The sequence below is a fragment of the Giraffa tippelskirchi genome, chromosome 8 (genome assembly GCF_054371585.1).
Source record: "Giraffa tippelskirchi isolate mGirTip1 chromosome 8, T2T-mGirTip1v1.2.pri, whole genome shotgun sequence".
NCBI lineage: Eukaryota > Metazoa > Chordata > Mammalia > Artiodactyla > Giraffidae > Giraffa > Giraffa tippelskirchi.
Genome location: NC_137282.1, coordinates 128360674 through 128381864, shown reverse-complemented (window position 1 = coordinate 128381864; position 21191 = coordinate 128360674). Strand labels below are relative to the sequence as shown.

At 37.5% G+C, this 21191-nt stretch overlaps 1 protein-coding gene across 2 annotated transcripts in view; it reads right to left on the bottom strand.

The window, feature by feature from the left end:
• ZFAND3 (zinc finger AN1-type containing 3) overlaps positions 1-21191 on the bottom strand; it is a 318359-nt gene that overhangs the window by 215036 nt on the left and 82132 nt on the right. For both annotated transcript variants that reach the window (XM_081523213.1, XM_081523214.1), the window contains exon 2: positions 662-702. In XM_081523213.1, the coding sequence (XP_081379339.1) occupies positions 662-702 (41 nt within the window). The remainder of the gene's footprint in view (positions 1-661; positions 703-21191) is intronic.

Sequence of the window (21191 nt, the reverse complement as noted above, 5' to 3'; positions counted from 1 at the left end):
GAATCGAACCAGTCTCCTGTATTGCAGGCAGATTCTTTACCAACTGAGCTATGAGGGAAGCCCATTAACTTCACGAAGGAGTCATAACTCAAGGAGTCAATCAATCAGCATTTACGGGGTGGAAATGGCCCTTGGCAAACATCAAGTCTAAGCCCTTCATGTTAGATCAATCTAATGCCCAAAGAGGTTAAGTGACTTACCCAAGATGATTTCAATGAGGGTCTGAATTAGAAAAGCCAATTCAGCATTATTCTCTGACTCCAATATGAAAATGTTCTTTCTCTTGTATTATCATTGGTAAAAGCAACCTTCACCATTAATCATTCAAGTCAACATCAAAGATGAATATATATATATAAAACCCTTCTATAACATGAGTGTTTACAATTCCACTATAGTCCAACAACCGTAAACTGAGGAAAGTTTGTTTGAAACAAGTACACATAAGATTTCATTTCACTCAGGGAAGACTGTTTCAACAGATCTAAACAAATATATAAAGCAACTTGGTGAAGAGAAACTGCTTTCACACACAAGCAAAGAAAATAAAAACCCATGCATAAACCCAGAAGAAGACAGTCTTAAAATAATTTAGACGGTCTTAAAAACAACCAAAAGAAGAAAAATAAAAATAAATTGAAAACCCTTTTTCTGCACTTACCAGCAAAGCATTTGGAACAGAGGTTCATAGTCTTGCTGGACCTGGGGCAAAAAAAAAGAAAGAAAAGAAAGAAGAGCTAAAACTTCAGTTATCACTCTAATCGAAACATAAAGATGTTTGAAACCGAGGCCAAGATTTTCCTGGCCAAGGAACTAAACTAATAAACTAATGAGAAATCCCTAGCCAGCCAGCCACCCCTCCCCCACAACAAAACAAAAACAAGACAAAAATAAAATAACAATATAAAGCACATGTTTGTTATCTATGAGTTAGCCAATATGTTATTTTTTGTGATTTGCAGCTTATGTGGTGGCAAGTTCAGGAATACTGTAGAAGGCCCAGAAGATAACAAAAGAATGAATTTATTCCACAACTGCCACATTCCCTGTGTTTATAATGGAACATATACCATAAACTCATCAAAAAAGGGAAAATTTTATCCGTAAAGAGGTAAAACTTGCTCCTGATTTACACACTCAATTACCTCTATAATATTACTTGAACTTTTGTCTTCTTTCCCCTCATTCTAGTCCAATTTCAGATCCTGGTCACATTATGACCTTGTCATTTAAAATTCTTTTTACAGATGTTCCCAATCAAATTATTTTTCATGTCCTTTCATCTGTTAATAATAACTACAATTTACTTAATACTAAATTGGGATGGGCACTTAACATACACTACCTTATTAATCTTCCCAACATCCCGAGATTGAGTATTATCATATTGCTTTGTTTCTAAAACACACTTTTTTAAAAAGTCACATTAACATTTCTACAACCAGGAAACATCATAGAACTGGCTACAAGTGATAATTTAAAGAGGAAATGTTTCCATCATGTCCTCCAAGGAGTTATTAAACTGAGTGGTCTTAGAAATCAAGGACATACAGTCTCATCCCTATTTAACAGGTGAGCAGCTTGCCCATGGTCACATCGCTGGGGAACTAACTGCAGAGGAAGCATCTGACCTAGGGTCTGAGCTAACGCCAAAGGCCATACGAACTACAAAAACCTTCTAGAATACTCTCGGTTGAGTAAACTGACCTATCTACAGCCTCATTCCTCAGCAATTCTCCTTTCAAGAGCTGAGTCTTTACCCAGAGCCACTCATACGCATGGAATACAGCAACAATCTTTTGCCCTCCTCAGTAAACTTTACAATTAATGAAAGCCTCCCTCAGGAAGTATTCCCTGATGACTATGATTGTCTTCTAATGTACTGAGACCCATGATCTAACTGTCGGTAATTGTCACAGGGTGATAGAATGAGGAGACGGGTCGTGAAAGGAGGCAGGAAGAGGTCACTAGAGTTCTCCATCCCAAGAGAGATGCTATGTAGACAGGTGTTAGGCACTCAGCTGTGTCCGACTCTCTGCAACCCCATGGACTAATATAAAGACATCAAAGGTGGTAAGAAAGTTTTCAATATCAATAGAATGAATACAAATTTTAAAAATGGACAAAGAGATGCGTTAACAGTGACATCTAACATTTATTACATGTCTACCACATGGTAAGCATAACACCAAATTTCTTTAACCTCATTTTACCAAAGAGCAAACTGAGACTCCAAGAGGGTATATAACTTTCCTAGGTTACAGCACTCTTAAGTAGATGAACCTGGTCTCATTCCAAAGCCCGTGTTCTTTTCATCATGCTGAACTAGGGCCCCTGCCTCAGTACAGAAGCTGAGAGGAACACACTCTGGGGGTTTAGGAGAATGGTCCCACAACTGAAGATTTAATCTATGGTAATCCAGGCAGCACACAGAAAAAGTAAAGCCTTTCATTTGGAGGAAGCACAACTCCTGCCCTCCTCTCCAAATACACATAAAATACACAGGAAAGCAACCCAAGGCTGCCAGTCATTTCGGTTCCAACCCAAGGAAGAACTGAGGATGAAGGAATTTCTTTGTTGCAGAAAGATCTCCAGGAGGAAGGTCTCCTCCTGAAGTGGTCACCGTCTTTTGCCCCTACGGTGCCACAGAGAGCCAGAGGTAACCGTTTATCCTCTGCTGCTCCCCAGGATCCAGCAGGAATCACACAGAGCCTGAGAGAAGAACTGAGGGCAGCACGGAAGCAACGGTGCCAGTTTTCATGTCTGTGTTTCACAAGCTGGTAAGAAAAAATGGCAATGCAGTATTTTTTCCCACTTGCCCTTATCTCTCTTCAGACAGTTGATGCATTATACCCACTTCAGATGGTTGATGCATATGTACCCACTATATCCATGTATTATATCCATTCTACTTTCTGAGTAGGAACTTTTCAGCAACACAGTTATCAATCAGGCTACAAAAGAAATAACACAGATACTGATATTATTAATCAAAACAGAGATGTCTAAAATCTGAAAGAACCCAGATTTTGGCTATAGAATTAATAGCTACTGGTAATGGCAACTTGGATCCCATATGTCAGCAACAGTGAACTTGAAAAAATTGGCAGAGGCTTCTGAGACCCGTGCTCCTTTTTCATGTTTGACATATCAAACTTGAAGCTACTCACACACATACAACTAACAAAAAACGTAGTGTGATCATCCTGCACAGTCTTGGATAGACTACTTCAAGTACTTTACGTGGCAGCAAGTATGACAGAGAGATATTGGACAGTGCAAAGGTAACTGCAGTTTTTGCATTGTTGAAATTTGCCATTTGATATTGGAGTACGTCCTTAAACAAGCATGGTTATGTCATACATCATTTTAATGCACATTTCTCACTTGATTTTTTCTTTGCTAATGACATTAGTTGCAGTTTAGAAGTGATGTTAGACAAAAAGAAGATTCAAGCGATTTTCTTGAGTTCAAAATGGGTCGTAAAGCAGTGGAGACAACCCATAACATCAACAACGTATTTGGCCCAAGAACTGCTAATGAACGTACAGTGCAGTGGTGGTTCAGGAAGTTTTGCAAAAGAGGTAAGAATCTTGAAGACGAAGAGTGTAGTGGCCAGCCATCAGAAGTTGACAACAACCGAGAGCCGTCATCAAAGTTGATCTGCTTACAACTACATGAGAAGTTGTCAAGGAACTCAATGTTGACCATTCTACAGTCATTCAGCATTTGAAGCAAACTGGAAAGATGAAGCTCAACAAGTGGGTGAGGATAAGCCTCGTGAGCTGAACGAAAATCAAAAGCATCGTTGTTTTGAAGTGACCTCTTCTTTTTTTATGCAACAACAATGAACCATTTCTTGATCGGATTGTCATGCAACGAAAAGTGGATTCTATATGACAACCGGAGAAGGCAATGGCACCCCACTCCAGTACTCTTGCCTGGAAAATCCCATGGACGGAGGAGCCTGGTAGGCTGCAGTCCATGGTGTCGCTAAGAGTCGGACACAACTGAGCGACTTCACTTTCACTTTTCCCTTTCATGCACTGGAGAAGGAAATGGCAACCCACTCCAGTATTCTTGCCTGGAGAATCCCAGGGACGGTGGAGCCTGGTGGGCTGCCATCTATGGGGTCGCACAGAGTCAGACACGACTGAAGCGACTTAGCAGTAGCTGAATATGACAACCAGCAAAAACCAACTCAGTGGCTGAACCAAGAAGCAGATTCAAAGCACTTCCCAAAGCCAAACGTGCACCGAATCTCGGTGAAACCATTACATCTGAGAAGTATGCTCAGCAAACTGATGAGATGCACCAAAAACTGCAACATCGGCAGCTGGCAGTGATCAACAGAAAGGACCCAATTATGTTTGTACCAATCTGATTTTTGTCTCCACTGCTCCAAAGAAACTGCTCTTACTGAGATATCCAATGGCTACCATGTTTCTTAAACCAAACTTGAAGATGTCAAATCTTAATCCCTGAAATTTGTAATCCATGGAATTCATTTTATTGGGGAAAGGTCCTTGCACAAAAATTAAGCTAAAGATTTTGAGCTTACTCTGTATTATTGTGGCGGGCCCTGAATGAATGGATTGAAATGCTTTTGTGAGAGGCAAAGAAAGTTTGGAAAGACACAGTGAGGAGAAGGCAAAGTGAAGGTGGAGGTAGAGACTGGAGGAATGTGCTCACAAAGCTAGGGATGCTAGAGCAGCCACTGGAAGTGGAAAGAGGCAAGGAACGGGTTTTTCCCTAAAGCCGCCCAAAAGGAAGGCAGTTCTCCCAGATGTGGGGCTTACTAGGCTCCAGAAACTTAGGAGAACATATTTATATGGTTTCAAGCCATCAGATTTGTGGTAATTTGTTAAAGCAGCCCCAGAAAACTGATACACAGGGTTATGACCCTGATCTCATCTTACTCTCTTCTCTCTCCGCATCATTCAATCAGATCCATCCTTCTCAAAACTCTACTTTTGCCTTCTTGACACTCAGGTCCCAGATCTAATCTACCCACTACCACCCATCCCATTTCCCTCCCACGTAACAGCTACCTCTCAGCCACATTCACTGGCTCCTCCTCCACTGTCAATGCCTTTGTGTGGAGGTCCCAGGACTCAGTCCTACTTCCAACTTAGTGATCTCACATAGTCCCACGGCTTTAAATGCTATACACTAAAGACTCACAAATGTATACATTCGTCCCAAACCTCTTCACCTTGCTCCAAATTCATACATCCAACTGCTTATGTGACATCTTTACATGTAGCTAAGACACAACATTTCAAACTAGACCATTCAACATTCTCCCTAAATTTGCCTGACGCTTTTTGTCAACCTTTATAAATGGCAACATCTTCTGCCCAGTTGCTCAAGTCAAAACCCCAAAACATCAACTTTGATTTCCCTCTTTTCTGCAGTCTCTCATACACAATACTGAGCAAGGTCAACTGGCTCTATTTCCAAACAGACTTAAATCTGTCTACTTCTCTCCTTTCAGTGCTTCCACTGTGGCCGTCGTGCTTTCACCCTGGCCACTGTAAATGACTTTCCACACAGTAGCCAAAGCAATCTTTTATTTAAAAGTTAAGTTGTGCTATTTTCTCTAATTCCATCCAATAATTTCCTATTGCATTTAGTGTAAAATTCAAACTTCTTACCAAAGCCTTAGCCCCTCATGACCTGTCTCTGCCTGCCTCTCCTCTTCCTTTCTTACAATTCGCTCCTCTCACCTACCACACTTCAATTACACTCGCCTTTTTATCTGTTCCTAGAAATCAATGTAGAGCTCCTGCCCATGCTGTTGCCTCTACCCTTAATCACTGGAAGACTGTCTTTCTTCTTCACTCAGGTCCTAGTTCAAACCTCCTCAGTAGGTTTCAACTGACCACCCAATTTAAATTAGTCATCATCCTGTTTTCTCCACAACACATCATTCTTTGATATCTCACCACTGGCCTGTTGTACCGACTATCCTTCAACACCAGAATGTAAGTGTCATAAGAGCAAAGACCTTCTTGAGCACTCTTGTTTGGTACTTAAGAGGCATCCAATAAATACTTGTTAAGTGGGGAAAAAATGAATCCTCTCTTGAAGGTATGAACCATAGAAAAATCTAAGCAAAATTTTAAATATATTTCGTAAGTCATTCAAACACCTCCTAGAAGACAGGGCATCCACAATTCCTACAGCTGTCAGCCTGTCATCTCTCAGGAGTTCTACCACATTGTAATACCTATAAGTGGTAGCTAATGCCACCCCGTGTACCTGGCATGATCTGTCACTCATGAGGTAACAGGTGGCAGACACTTTCAGAAGTTTTCTCCCCATGAGATGAAGTTGCAAAGAATCCAGCTTAAACTGTTTTCTTCTTTCAATAAATACTGTTTAGTGATATTTCTGGTTTGGAAAATACATATCCCTTGTACAAAATTTAGAAAGAGAACAGAAGCATTTAAGCAAATTGCCGAAAATCACTGATAATCCTTCCCCCAAACATAACAGTAACATTATGAAATAATTCCTTATCTTTATGGATGCTGCTGCTGCTGCTGCTAAGTTGCGTCAGTCGTGTCCGACTCTGTGCGACCCCACAGACGGCAGCCCACCAGGCTCCACCGTCCCTGGGAGTCTCCAGGCAAGAATACTGGAGTGGGTTGCCATTTCCTCCTCCAGTGCATGAAAGTGAAAAGTGAAAGTGAAGTCACTCAGTCGTGTCTGACTCTTTGCGACCCCATGGGCTGCAGCCTACCAGGCTCCTTTGTCCATGGGGTTTCCCAGGCAAGAGTACTGGAGTGGGGTGCCACTGCCTTCTCCGATCTTTATGGATAAATACATGTAATAAGAACTTATTATATTTAACAGTATTGGTAAAGTTGTATGGTATGCTCACACATATGCTTTTATAACATATACACACTGCATATTTTATCTCGCATATTTCAAATAATTCACCAAAAATGTATAATAAAATACACAAATTTCATTTTTTATTTCCATTCTTCAAAAATTCTTGCTGCTCTGTAATAGTTCATTATATACTAATAGTATAATTTAGTCACTTACTGTTGAATATTTAATCTTTTTCCTAGATTTCTATTATAAATGCTGCTATAATGAGCATTTTTAGACATAAATCTTCCATCACAAGTCTTTGGCTGAATAACTTTCTTTAAAACTGACTCTGAGGGACTTCCCTAGTGGTCCAGTGGGTAAGATACCAAGCTCCCAGTGCAGGGGACCTGGGTTCTATCCCTGGTCAGGGAACTAAATCCCATGTGCCACAACAGAGACTTCGAGTAGCCAAATAAGTAAATGTTTAATAAAAAAGAAAAAAAAAAAAAACTGACTCTGAGAAGGAAAATTACTGAGATGAAAAAGTATGATTTGGTAAATACTGCTAAATTACTTCCCAGATAAGTTCTACCAATTTATACTCTCATCAAAAGCATCTGAAAGTACATTTTTTTCCATGTACTCTTACCAACGTTAAGTAATTAATTTCAAATCTTTGTTTGATGGGAGAAATGGTTATCTTGCTTTAATCATGTTTTCTTTTGAAATAAAAAAACCTAAATTTGAAGGTTATTAATTTTTTAATGAAAAATAAATTAACCTTCTAGCTAATTTGTCTCAAGGAATTAAAAGAACATTCCTAATAACTGAGAATTCTAAAAACATTTTATTTACAATACTACTTTCCTGACATTCATACAACACTCTCTCTCACAAAGCAGGAAAACACACACGTGCCAGGTCCCCCTCGAAATATCTGAACACAAATGTGGAAATAAAAAACAACCCTGTCGCTGTATCAGTGAGGAAGAAACTGAGGCACAATAAAAATAAAGATGAGTCAAAAGGAAAAACAAAAGTATCAGCACATAAATATGCCAAGCTGTTCCAGCCCAACATCTCTTTATTTCTCTAGGTTAGGCATGGATTATAACATTTGTAAAAACTCTAGACTACAAAGGGATTTCTTTCTTAATGAAGAAAAACAGTCTGCAAAAACCAACAAGTCACATTTCCTAATTCAATCTCCTTTAATAACCCAAAGGAAGGAGGGGAAGGGAGGAGAGTTGGGCAAGGATGTGTGTATACGTGCAAAGACGGAAAAAACAAACCACAATGCCTTCTCCACTCTAAAAATCATTCCAGTCGCCTCAGAAGTAAGATTAGATGATTAAAGACTAGTAACAATCTGCATGCCACCTCGTACACTTACAGCCAGAAAAGTCTTAACTTACTACAATAGCTAGAAAGCAGCAAACAGCTCTACTAAAGCTATACTCTTTGCTCACCCCAGGCGAACAAGTAAAAGGCCAGTTCAAACAGATGACATCCTAGCAGAATGACAAACCAGGCTTTCAACAGTGCATCCAGCCTGTCTGAATTGTTACACATCACTCTAAATATCATTCAGACAATGTCTGCAAAGTTTTCAAGGGAGTATTACACAGGAAAAAATTTAGTTGTTAATAAGTGGGATTAGTTTCTAGAATGTAGCAATATCGGTCATGCTACCTGGAGAAGGAAATGGCAACCCACTCTAGTATTCTTGCCCGGAAAATCTCATGGACAGAGGAGCCTGGAGGGTTCCAGTCCATGGGGTCACAAACAGTTGGACTGAACTGAGCAACTAAACAACAACAACTTTAAAAGCTAATTTCAGTCTAATAATTTGGATTCCAGGTAAAGTGTTATAATGAATCGTGTCTTAATATTTTATACCCAGATTCAAGGACAAGAAGGACATAGCATAGGCCTCTGTTTTCTGTGTTTGAAGTCCCTACACTAAAAAGATAGACAGATGTAAAATAAGTAACATTATCATCTGTAACCCTGTACACATTACTAAAAGGTAAAACAAGATGAGGCATGCTTATCAATAAACTAGTAAAAAGAAGAATAAATATTAAAACATGTAAATAAATCCCTTGTGACTGCAGCCACTTAATTAAAAGCTGCTTATTACTCCTTGGAAGGAAGGCCATGACAAATTTAGACGGCATATTTGAAAGCAGACACATCACCTTGCCAACAAAGATCCATATAGTCAATGTTATGGTTTTTCCAGTAGTCACGTATGAATGTGAGAGCTGGATATAAGCTGAGTGCTAAAGAATTGATGGGTTTGAATTGTGGTGCTGGAGAAGACTCTTTAGAGTCCCTTAGACAGCAAGGAGATCAAACAAGTCAATTCTAAATGAAATCAACTCTTAACTATTCATTGGAAGGACTGATACTCAAGCTGAAGCTCCAATACTTTGGCCACCTGATGCAAAGAGCGGACTCACTGGAAAAGACCCTGATGCTGGGAAAGACTGAGGGCAGGAGGAGAAGAGGGCGATAGAGGATGAGATAGTTGGATGGCATCATCGACTCAAAGAACCCGAGTTTGAGCACACTCCAGAAGATGACGAAAGACAGGGAAGCCTAGAGTGCTGTAGTCCATGGGGTTACAAAGAGTCGGGACATGACTTAGCAACTGAACAACAAACCCATGTACAAATGCAGGAGGAAAACAATACAATGAACTGAATAAAAATGCCAAATAATTTTTCCACACAAGAGAAACAATAACACTATCGATTCTAACATTCACTGTATACAGTGGCTACAGCTGTCTTACCATATACGCCCAAACAAACAGAAAGGTTTTCTTCCCTAAAATTATCTTTCAAGAAACAGGAATTGCTTCAAAATTAAATCCTTACTTTTGAGGTAAGCACCAATAATTTTATATTAAATACAAACAGGGTAGAAAGGGAAAAAAAGAAAAAGCTTCCCCCAAACCTGGAAGTGAAAACTCTAGGCATGCAGTCATGCCCAGAGCAATGGCATTTGAGATTTCAAAAGAGGAAGACCCTGCCAATGGAATCAAACTCCCAGCAACATCCATCCAGTCAGAGTCTGTGAAAAGGGCAAGTCAGTGAAGTTCTCATCTCTGAGCATAAACACTGAAGTCTGGAAAAATGTCACACAACACTATGCTGGATGCTTTGTCAAAGTTACTGCACCAAAAAGTTTCCAAAGATAGTAAAACAGTTTTAAACACAGAGTAAGTACTTACTTCTGGATTGTGAGGTCATGATTACAACAGGTAGCTGCCACTGAAAAAGGCCTCTGAAAATCATTTAGAAAGTAATGCAATAAAAGATGTTGGAAAGTTAGGAAGATCACAAATAACACCAAAATGATGGCAATTCTCCTAATGTTATATGAATGAATTCTTGTGGCTTCAGATACCCACTTCCAGAGAGCAATATTTACCGATTTTTTTAATGCTCAACCTCAAACAACTTGTAAGGAAGTAAATAAGTGGGAAACTGTGGCCAATTAACCTTAAATGTGTTTTTAGTGAATAAATATTAAAGATATTCATAGCTGTGAAGATGTGGAGCATTCATGTTTCATGAGTGTGGAAAAGTAGTATTTTAAATGTGTATTAGGAATATATTCAAATACCTATAATTTGATAGTATAACCTATTCTTAAATATGCATGTACAGTTACTACTGGTATAAACTGAGAGAAGAATATATGAGATCGCTATTTTTTTTTTTTACAACTACATGGAAATCTAAATTTTCTGCAAATGAAAAAGTTAAAAGATTTTTAAACTATATATGTGAAATTAATTTTATAATTATTTAATATTTTAATTATTTTGTCTATGCTCCTAAAAATGCCAGAATTTATGGTGATCAAAGCACTTATTTTTCTTATTAAGATGATGGAGGAATGTCTTATATCTGGATCTCTTCATTTGCAAATATATGTACTATTTTAGGAAATTCAAACTCTGTATTAGAATAAAACTAATGCTGTGCACAATTCACTTCTGCAGTCAAGAAAATAGCAAGGGGGGGGGAACTAAGTTCACTGTTATCCACTTACCTAAAGAAATTGCATACGAGTTGATTATTAAACATTTCTCTTAAGTAATTCCAATCCATTTAAGTTTTTTACAATTGTACATCAATGGAACATACTTTCTGGAGTGATGCAAATGTTCTGCTTCTTGATCTGGGTGGTGACTACCTAAGTGTATACATTGGTGGAAATTCATTACATTATACATATAAGACTGAGTTTTACTACATATAAATTATAGTTCAAGAAAGTATTACTGGTTAAAAGATAATTTTTTTAATTCGACACTACATTAGTTACTACTGCTGGCTTAGCAGGGCTTTCAAGGTGGCTCAGTGGTATAGAATCCACCTGCCAATGCAGGAGACGCAGGTTCAATCCCTGGGTCAAGAAGATCTGGAGAAGGAAATGGCAACCCACTCCAGTATTCTTGCCTGGGAAATCCCATGGACAGAGGAGCCTGGTGGGCTACAGTCCATGGGGTTGCAAAGAGTCGGATACAATTTAGTGATGAAACAACAACTGGTTTATTACAAAAGGAATTCTTTGTGTTGCTCGGAAAGCAATACAAAGATTTCCCAACCACTTGCTATAGAAAACAATACCTGAGAATTACTGAAAACGGACAATGGAAGAGAGAGAACAATGAGGTATCCCTTGTCCTTATTTTTCTCCTGGCTAGCCATGCTGCTGCTGCAAATAGTTGAGGATTAGGAGACCCTACATTTACAGAAGTCAGAGTGTCTTCACCTGAACAGTGATTAAAACAATTAACTGGCTATCAAACTTCTGTAATGGGTTAGAAATTTACTAAAGAACTACTTCCTCTAGGAACAAAAAAAAACTGAGCCTTGCATTTTCCATCATCTTTGCAACCACCATTACATAAAAATTATTAAAGAATTATATATGCACTTGTTCTACCCAAGTAACAAACACTTCTGCTTCATCCTGGTGAAGTGTGCATTTATCTACTATTATTAAGATAATTTAGGCTTTTAAACAGAGCATTCACTTATCCATATTTATGGAAAATCAGATCAAACGTAGGGTAATTTTACTAAAAGATGAAAAGTAAACCTAACACATCATTATTAGATCTTTCTTTGTCAGAAAATGAGTCATAAACGTGGGAGATGACAGCTACAAGGGTTCAAGCCTCAAGGTTAAACAAGCTGGCACCAGTAGCTGTATGGTTAAGAAAGAAAAAGCTAAAGTGCTTCTAACCCTGGAGAGCATTCAGGTGAAACGACATCTACCAGATGAAACGTTTAGGTTCATGTCATTCCTTTAAAACTCATGTACCAACAAGAGTATCTACTAAATATGGAGGAAGGGAAAGTAATATCCAGCAAAACACAAACACAAAAAATCAATGTCCAGTTAATGTCACTGACATTAAAAAATAAATGTCTTTTGTACTTCAACAGCACCTTTCATTTGTTCAAATTCTAAACATTTCATATATTACATCAGTCTACCAAGATATTCTCAGGGCAGGGTAGGGAAGGGGGGTAGATGAAAAGGTTGGGATCCCACCTACCACGAATCTAATGAGAAATGGATGAAAGGTGATAGCAAAAGAAAAACGGCTCTCATTCTGAGCCCAATGTTCATGGAAAAGGAATGAAGTTCAAAGTTTAAAATTTCCATTTCTTGGCGATTTTAGCCATTCACTACAAATACTGCCTAAATTCTGCAAAAGAAAATTCTCCATTTAATCACCCTGAGTAGTTATAATCTCCAGTAGAAAAGGAGAAAGAGCTAGAAGGAAACTCAAGAGTATATCTTTTCTGCCTCCGCCTCAGTAAGACTTAAAGTATCCCTGTTCTATGACCACAAGAGATTTCATTGCTACTTTTTGTGTCATATTTCACTGCCGCCCAAACCTCAAAATCATTAATTATCTAATGTCTTACTTCATAATCTTCCTATCATTGTAAATGCCTTAATAATCTTGTCATCAGGGTGAAAACACAGGCTGCCAAAGAGGTAAGTGCTAAGAGCAGTGACTGAGGGGAAAGGGCCTGTCTTGAATGTACGACCTCAGGTTTGTGTTTTCTCGTCCATTAAAACAAACTGGGGTACATTCCTGGTGGTTCAGTGGTTAAGAATCCAGCTTACAATGCAAGGGACATGAGTTCAATCCTTGCTTTGGGGAACTAAGATACCACATGACTCGGAGCAACTAAGCCCACACGCCGCAACTAGCAAGTGCCCGTGCCGCACGCACGGAAAGATCTGTATAAGGCAACAGACATTCCCTGTGCTGCAAATTAAGACCCGACACAGCCCAAAAAAAAAAAAAAAGGTTTTTTAATTTAAAAAAAAAAGTGAAATGGTTACTGCCATTTTATGAATCTATGATCACACAATAATACAATCATATATAATCTAGTGGTGGTTCATTGGTAAATATTCTGCCTGCAATGCACGAGACTAGAATTTGATCCCTGGGTTCGGAAGATCCCCTGGAGGAGGAAACGGCAACCCACTCCATCGTTCTTGCCTGGGAGATCCCATGGACACAGGGGCCTGACGGGCTACAGTGCATGGGGTCAAAAAGAGTCAGACACGACTTAGCAACTAAACAACAGCAACAACAATATAATTTAGTAAGAGAATTACTAAACTCTCCATTATTTCTAAGCTAAATACCTACTAAAACCTTCTGATAGGGACTATTTCCTAATTTTTCAGTTTTCTCACTCTGGAACATTTTCCCTAAGATCTTTCTTTAATGCACTGTGACAGTCAAATACTAAATATGGTGAAGGAAAGAACCTGTGATTTCTTTAAGCACCATTCCAATTACATGACTTGTCATCAATGGTTTTAAATGCAAAGGCATCATTGACTCTTATTTATTAACTGGTTTTCTTATCACCTTGGGACTGTTTTGTGCTACCACTGGTATAAACCCAACCCTACTTCCATATTGTATTTCCACAGCTGTTTATTTTCCTTAAGAAAATTATCTTGTCTTAATCCTGTTAAATGCCATATTATGCATATTCATCAACTTTTCAAAAATACCAGATATTCTGAATTTTAATCCAGTTGTCTATTGAATGACCTATCCCACCCAACTTGATGCCATTCACAAATTTAATGAGCATATTGTGCACCTCCATCTAAGACTCTGCTGGAAATATATGGAGCTCAGGATCCATCTGACAGAATTCAACTTAAAGAGTACACAGCTCCCCTTCCAGTGCTGAGGACCTGTGCTGAGGCAGGGCTGAACTGTTCAAGAACTTTGTAATCGTGAGTCAGTCTATCTGCCTGGCCAGACAACTCTGCCACCTCTCACAAACATACGCTACCTAAACCATCACAAGAAAACCAAGATGAAAGGCTCTAACCTGGCAGAAAACAGATAACAAAAAGCCTATAGCAGGTGCCCTACAATGAGTCTGCAGCAGCACCATCTTAACTCAGTTGTGTGAAAGTCGCTCAGTCGTGTCCAACTCTTTGCGACCCCATGAACTGTAGCCTATGGAATTCTCCAGGCCAGAATACTGGAGTGGGGAGCCTTTCCCTCTCCAGGGGATCTTCCCAACCCAGAGATCAAACCCAGGTCTCACACACTGCAGGCAAATTCTTCACCAGCTGAGCCACTAGGGAAGCCCAAGAATACTGGAATGGGTAGCCTATCCCTTCTCCAGTGGATCTTCCCGACCCAGGAATCGAACCAGGGTCTCCTGCATTGCAAGTGGATTCTTTACGAACTGAGCTATCAGGGAAGCCAAGACCATCCATAAGACAGACAAACATGCCCAATGTTAGTTGCCAAATGCTCTCTCAGCCAGCGAAGTTATTTTCCAATATTGAGGCTTATTTCCACTCCTATCATTTGAGCTGAATGTTAATGAAGAACTAGTTATTTCCCCAAATCTGTTTATGTCTTATGATTACAACTATTTGACTTGTTGCTGTGATCACATTATTTAGTTACTACCTAAATGAGTAAGTGCAACAAGAAATCATTATTTCTATAAATCTGTTGAATACTTTAAATTGATTAAAAGGCAGGGTGCTATTTTAAAAAGAAAGAAAGAAGGATGCTGCCAGATTAGACATTAGCAAGACAACTCAAAGACTAAGGAACAAATCATACAAATCTAAAAGGTACTTTTAAATTGCTTCACAAATGTCTTTAGATTTTCACCCCATTAATAACATCAAGACTGGATGTTAATTAACTAGCAAACATTTATTTAGGCATTCATGTGCCAGTCACCAGCAAGATTAAATGACTTAACCATTTTATGCTAGCATATATTTTACAATTATTAACATATTGCTTTTATCACTGGCATATTTCACATGAAAAAACTGAGGCGCAGAGAAGTTGAGTAACCTGCCTAACTTCACATGCAATATAAGACGCAGAGTGAGTGTTTCAGCCCAGGAGGCCAATTCCAGAAGCAATAAGCCAAGCTATCGCAGATGGTATATTTATTATTTGTGTGGCAGACACAAGAAAACGTGTATGACTCTCAAATTAGTTGACTGATATGCAAAGAAAGTATTTTAAGCCTACCACCCAAACACACACATACACACATCTTAAACTGAACACATCTAAGCTTTTTTTCCAGAATTCTGTGCTTTAAAACATCTCCACTTACTCACCAATTTTATTAAAATAAGGGATTTCTGGTATACATTTTCCATGTTGTGGAGCAAGCCAGTCACAAAACACAATGACAGAGTAAATGGCTTCGTATTAATTACTGATATTATCAACATATCACATTTTCTTTTCCCAGGAAAAGAAAAATATTCACAGGATTACATGTAACATTCTGAGATCTTACCCATGATTAATCAGTGCCATAACACAAGGAGTTTCAGGAACACAAAAGACAAAACTATAAAAATCTTAAAAAAAGAAAGAGAGAAAGACATGAACTACAAATGAAATCTGAACATTCATAAATATTTAGATCTGTTTTCTGGATTTCATTAATTTCTCTACTATACTACTGAGTATTCAGCTGCAATCAAATATCAAAAACAATGTTTATGTTTATAAAAGTCACCTCCATACCTTAGATACTAACACAGAAAATTGCTCTTTGAAACTGTAAGTATAAACAATATCACAAGTCAAGTAGACATCTGGAATATGTTTATCCAAGCACAGAAATCTAAGGAAGGCAAAGCAAAATATTTTTCCATGATACAGCTAATGAAAGTATTTTTTTAAAGCATTCTATGCAATAGCCACCCGCCTCATCAATGTAATAATTACTTCAAGCAGTGGGTGCTGAAACCACTAGGTAAAAGGTTATTAAAAAACAAGCTGAACATCATCTTGAAAGTTGAAGAACTCTGAACATCGTCTCTAAGTTACATCCCACCAGTAACTCACTAAATACAAAAAGTCATGCCTTTAGAATCTCAACTGTCAATACCTTAACCAAGTGACCAAATTTAGCTACACAAGTAAGGAGATAGGCTGACACTGTTTTTCTTGATGCAATGTACACTTTCATTTTAGATTATATTAGGTGTTTTTATGATTCTCTACTTTAACTCACTTTTTTACTTAATCACTGGTGTATAAAAAAGTACACAACCTCACCTATTAGGTATCCTTGCCAAAAATGTTTAACTTAAATCATAAGAAAGCAATGAGAGAAAGTTAAAAGGTGGGAATAACTGGTCTATATTCTTCTAAATCTCACTGACATGAAAAGCAAAGAGAGAAAGAGGAACTATTCTAGATTAAAAGAGACTAAGAGAAACAACTACCAAAAAATCTAGAAAATCATTTTTGGATCCTAGATTAGGGGGAAAAAGAAAAAAGGAGGGGTTACATAAGCTCTAAAGGACATTTCTGGAACAACTGGGAAAATTTTAACAAGTATATAAAATAGCTGATATTACAAAATTCTTACTAATTTTTTTCAGTCTAAAAATGACACTGCAGTTATGTACGAGAATGTGTGCCCTCATTCCTATAAAATTCATGTTGAAATATGTAAGAAGCAAACTGTCATGATATCTGCAAATGGTTTGAAAAGGTATATTTATAGAAAGAGGTAAAGATGATAGCAAATATTAAAAATTACTGAATCTAGGTGAAGAGTATATAGACATTCAGTATACCACTTATTTCAACCTTTCTGTGGGGCTGAAATTTTTCAAAATAAAAAGTTGAAGAAGGATGTCTATACGAAGACTTGTACATGAATCTTTGCTATCCATGACAGCCAAAAACTAAAACCAAGCCAAATGCCCATCAATGAATGAAGGGATAAACAAAATGTGGTATTAACCATAGAATGGGCTACTATGCCATAAGAAGGGACACACTATGGATACATGGTACAACATGGATGAACCTTGAAAACAGTCATCTCAGTGAAAAAAGCTAGTGTTCTATATATTATGATGCCATTTATGTGAAATATAAGAAAAGATATATCTACAGAAACACAAAACTGATCAGCTGCCTGGAAGTCGGCAAAGAAATTTAACACCAATAGTCCTAAGGAAACTTTTCAGGGTGATGGAAATGTTCTAAAATTGTACTGTGGTAATGGTGGTAAAACATTGTAAGTTTACTAAAAATCATCAAACTGTACAATGGGAGAATTTCATGGTAGGTAAATTATACCTCATTTTTATTATTTTATTATTATATTAATAAAAAAGTTGAGAAAGAAACAATCTATAATCAAAAAAAAAAAATCAAGGTAATGTGGAGATAATAAATCCAGTTAATCTGCTAGTGCAGACTGGAGGCAGGGAGCAAGACATCAAGCTAAGCTATATAATTAAAACTAGTTACATTTCTATTAAAAATAGATAAAAATAAAACATTCAATAAAATGTTTAAAAGAGAACTCCAACCACTTATTGTTCCATTTCCAAATAAGGTCCCCAACCAAATGATAGTATATAAATCAATTTTATAATCAAAAGACTCTGGCTTCAACAACAAAAAGACAAATAAACCAATTACAAAACAGGCAAAGGAGGGAATTTCCTGGTGGTCCAGCGGTTGGGAGGCTGTACCTTCACTGCCAAGGGCCCAGGTTCGAGCCCTGGTCAGGCAACTAGAATCCTGCAAACTGCAGAGCACAGCCAAAAACAGAGGGGAAAGGAATGAAAAAAAGACGTTTCTCCACAGAAGAAAAACAAATGACCAATAATCACACTGAAAAGACAATTTCACTTACTTGTTAGCATAATGCAAACCAAAACCGTGATACCGACAAATCTGACAACCTAAAACAAACAGATAAATTCCGAGAAACATACAATCTATCAAGACTAAATCATGAAGAAATAGAAGACATGAATGCACTAATTACTAGGAATGAAGTTGACTCAGTAATCACAACCCTCCCAACATACAAAAGTACAGGACTAAATAGCTTCACTGGTGAGTTCTACCAAATACCAATCCTTCTCAGACCCTTAACAAAAAATATTAAGAAGAGGGAATGCTTCCAAACTCATTTTACAAGGCCAGCACTACTCTAATACCAAAGCAAACAAGGACATCACAATAAAACAGAACTACAGGCCAACTTCTCTAATGAACACAGATGCAAAAATGCTCAACAAAATACTAGCAAACCAAATTCAACAATACATTAAAAAGATCATACACCATCACCAACTGGGATTTACTCTGTAATGCAAGGTTGGTTTAAGATCTGCAAATCAACATGATACACAGTTTTAACAAAATGAAGGACAAAAATCATATGATCATTTCAGCAGAAGCAGAAAAAGCACTTGACAAAATTCAGCAGCCAACAATGGTAAAAATTCTCAACCAAGTGGGCAAAGTAGATATATTATAAAAAGACTTGCACGAAAAAAAAAAAAAAAAGACTTGCACGTAAGTCCTGAAACCTTAAAATTCCTAGAAGAAAACACAGGTAGGAATATAGATCTTGGCAATGATTTTCTGCAGTCTGACATCAAACGCCACAAAAGGAAGAATAAACAAGTGGGTTATATAAAAAGCTCATATAACTCATTATTTTATTAAAAATCTGATTTTAAAATAGGCAAAAGATCTGAATAGACATTTATCCAAGGAACACATACAGATGGAAACAGGTACATGGAAAAAATGCTCCACATCACTAAACATCAAGGAAATGCAAATCAAAACCACAATGAGTCACTACTTTATACTTGCTAGAATGGCTATTATCACAGAGACAACAAATAAGTGTTTGTGAGGATGTGGAGAAACAGGAACCCTTGTACAGTGTTGGCGGAAATATAAATCTGTTGAAACCACTACGGATAACAGTGTGGCATTTCCTCATAAAATTAAAAACTGACCTACCATAGGATCCAGCAATTTCATTTCTGAAGTATTTATCTGAAGAAAACAGAAAGGCTAATTCAAAAAGATAAATGCATTCCCATGTTCACTGCAGCTATTTACAAAAGTCAAGATACAGAAACAACCTAAGCATCTATCAATGGATGAATGAATAAAAAACGATGTGAGACATACACACACACACACACACACACACACACACACAGAATGGAATATATTACTCAGCCATAAAAAAGAATGAAACCACGCCATTTGCAACAATATGAATGGACCTTCAGGGTATGCTAAGTGAAGTAAGTCAGAAAAAAAAACAAGATAAATACCATATGATCTCACTTAGATGTGGAATTTTTAAAAACCAAAAACTTGAGCTCATAGACACAGAGAACAGAATGGTGGTTGCAGAGGTGAGGGACAAATAAGTGAAAGGGGCAAAAGGTAAAAACTTCCAGTTAAGTCATGAGGATGTAATGAATAGTGTGGCAACTATAGCTAACAATAATATATCACATATTTCAAAGTTGCCAACTGAGTAGATCTTAAAAGTTCTCACAAGAAAAAATTCTTTTTTTTTTTTTTTTGGAAACTATGTAAGGTGACAGATGTTAACTAGACTTGTGATGATCATTTTGCAATGTATACAAATCAAGTCATTGTTGTGCACCTAAAATTAATATTTTTTAAAGTTTAACAACAACAACAAAATCATAATGGGACACACTTCATATCTATTAGGATGGCTATAACTTTTAAAAAGTTTTGAACAGGGTGTGGAAAAACTGAAACCCTCATCCTCAAGCACTGCTAGTAAGATGTAAGATGGTACAGCCACTGTGGAAAACATGCTGGTGGTTCCTTAATTAAGATATGGAATTACCATATGAACCAGAAATTCTATTCATAAGCAGGTACCAAAAGGAACCGTGAAAAAGTGTTCAAGTAAAACCTTGCACATGTATGTTTGTGTCAGCTGTAGTCACAACCACTAAAAGGTTCAGAACTCAAATCTCCATCAATTGATGAATAGATACACAAATTATGGTACACAACCACACAACAGATTATTATTCAGCTATAAAAAGAAAAGAAGATAACATGCTAGAATACAGATTAGTTTTAAAAACATACAAAGTGAAAGAAGTAGAGACAAAGTGCCGCAAATTGTATGATTCCAAATTCAGATGAAGTTACATAAAATAGGCAAATCCAGAAGTAGAAAGCATATTCATGGCTGCCGATGGTTGGGGGAGGGGGAAAGAGAGAGCGACCCCTTAAAAGGTGCAGGTGTCCTTCTGGCATGATGATGAGAATGTTCTGGAAATAAAAAGTAATGATGATTGTACAACACTGTGAATGTACTAAATGCCACTAAATTGTACACTTAAATGGTTAAAAAGATGACGTTTGTGTTATGTATATTTTACAATTATTTTACAGTTTTTAATAACTGTGCTTATCGGTATACAGCATATTTTTGAATTTCAACTATCACAATTTCTCTACTTCTTTTGGCCTTTCTGTATACCATAGATCACATAGGGCTTCCCTGGTGGCTCAGACGGTAAAGAATCTGCCTGCCAATGCAGGAGACACAGGTTCAATCTTTGAGTCGGGAAGATCCCCTGGAGGAGGAAACGGCAACTCACTTGTTATCTTGTCTGGGAAATCCCATGGACAGAGGAGCCTGGCGGGCTACATTCTACAGGGTAGGTTGCAAAGAGTCAGACGCGACTGAGCCAGTTACACAGATAGATCATATAACAGGTATGCAATAAAATCTAACATTTGTTGATCACTTACTAAAGGCAAGACACATGCTAGTAGGTACTTTTTATACATTTTAATCCTAAAAAACCTATAAAGTTTATTACCCCCATTTTAAGTATAAGAAATGAAGGCTTACAAAATGAGATAACAATGAATAACAGAGCTGGAATTCATACTTAAACATTTTTAAGGTTAACTCAAAGATAAAGGAAGGGAATAAAAT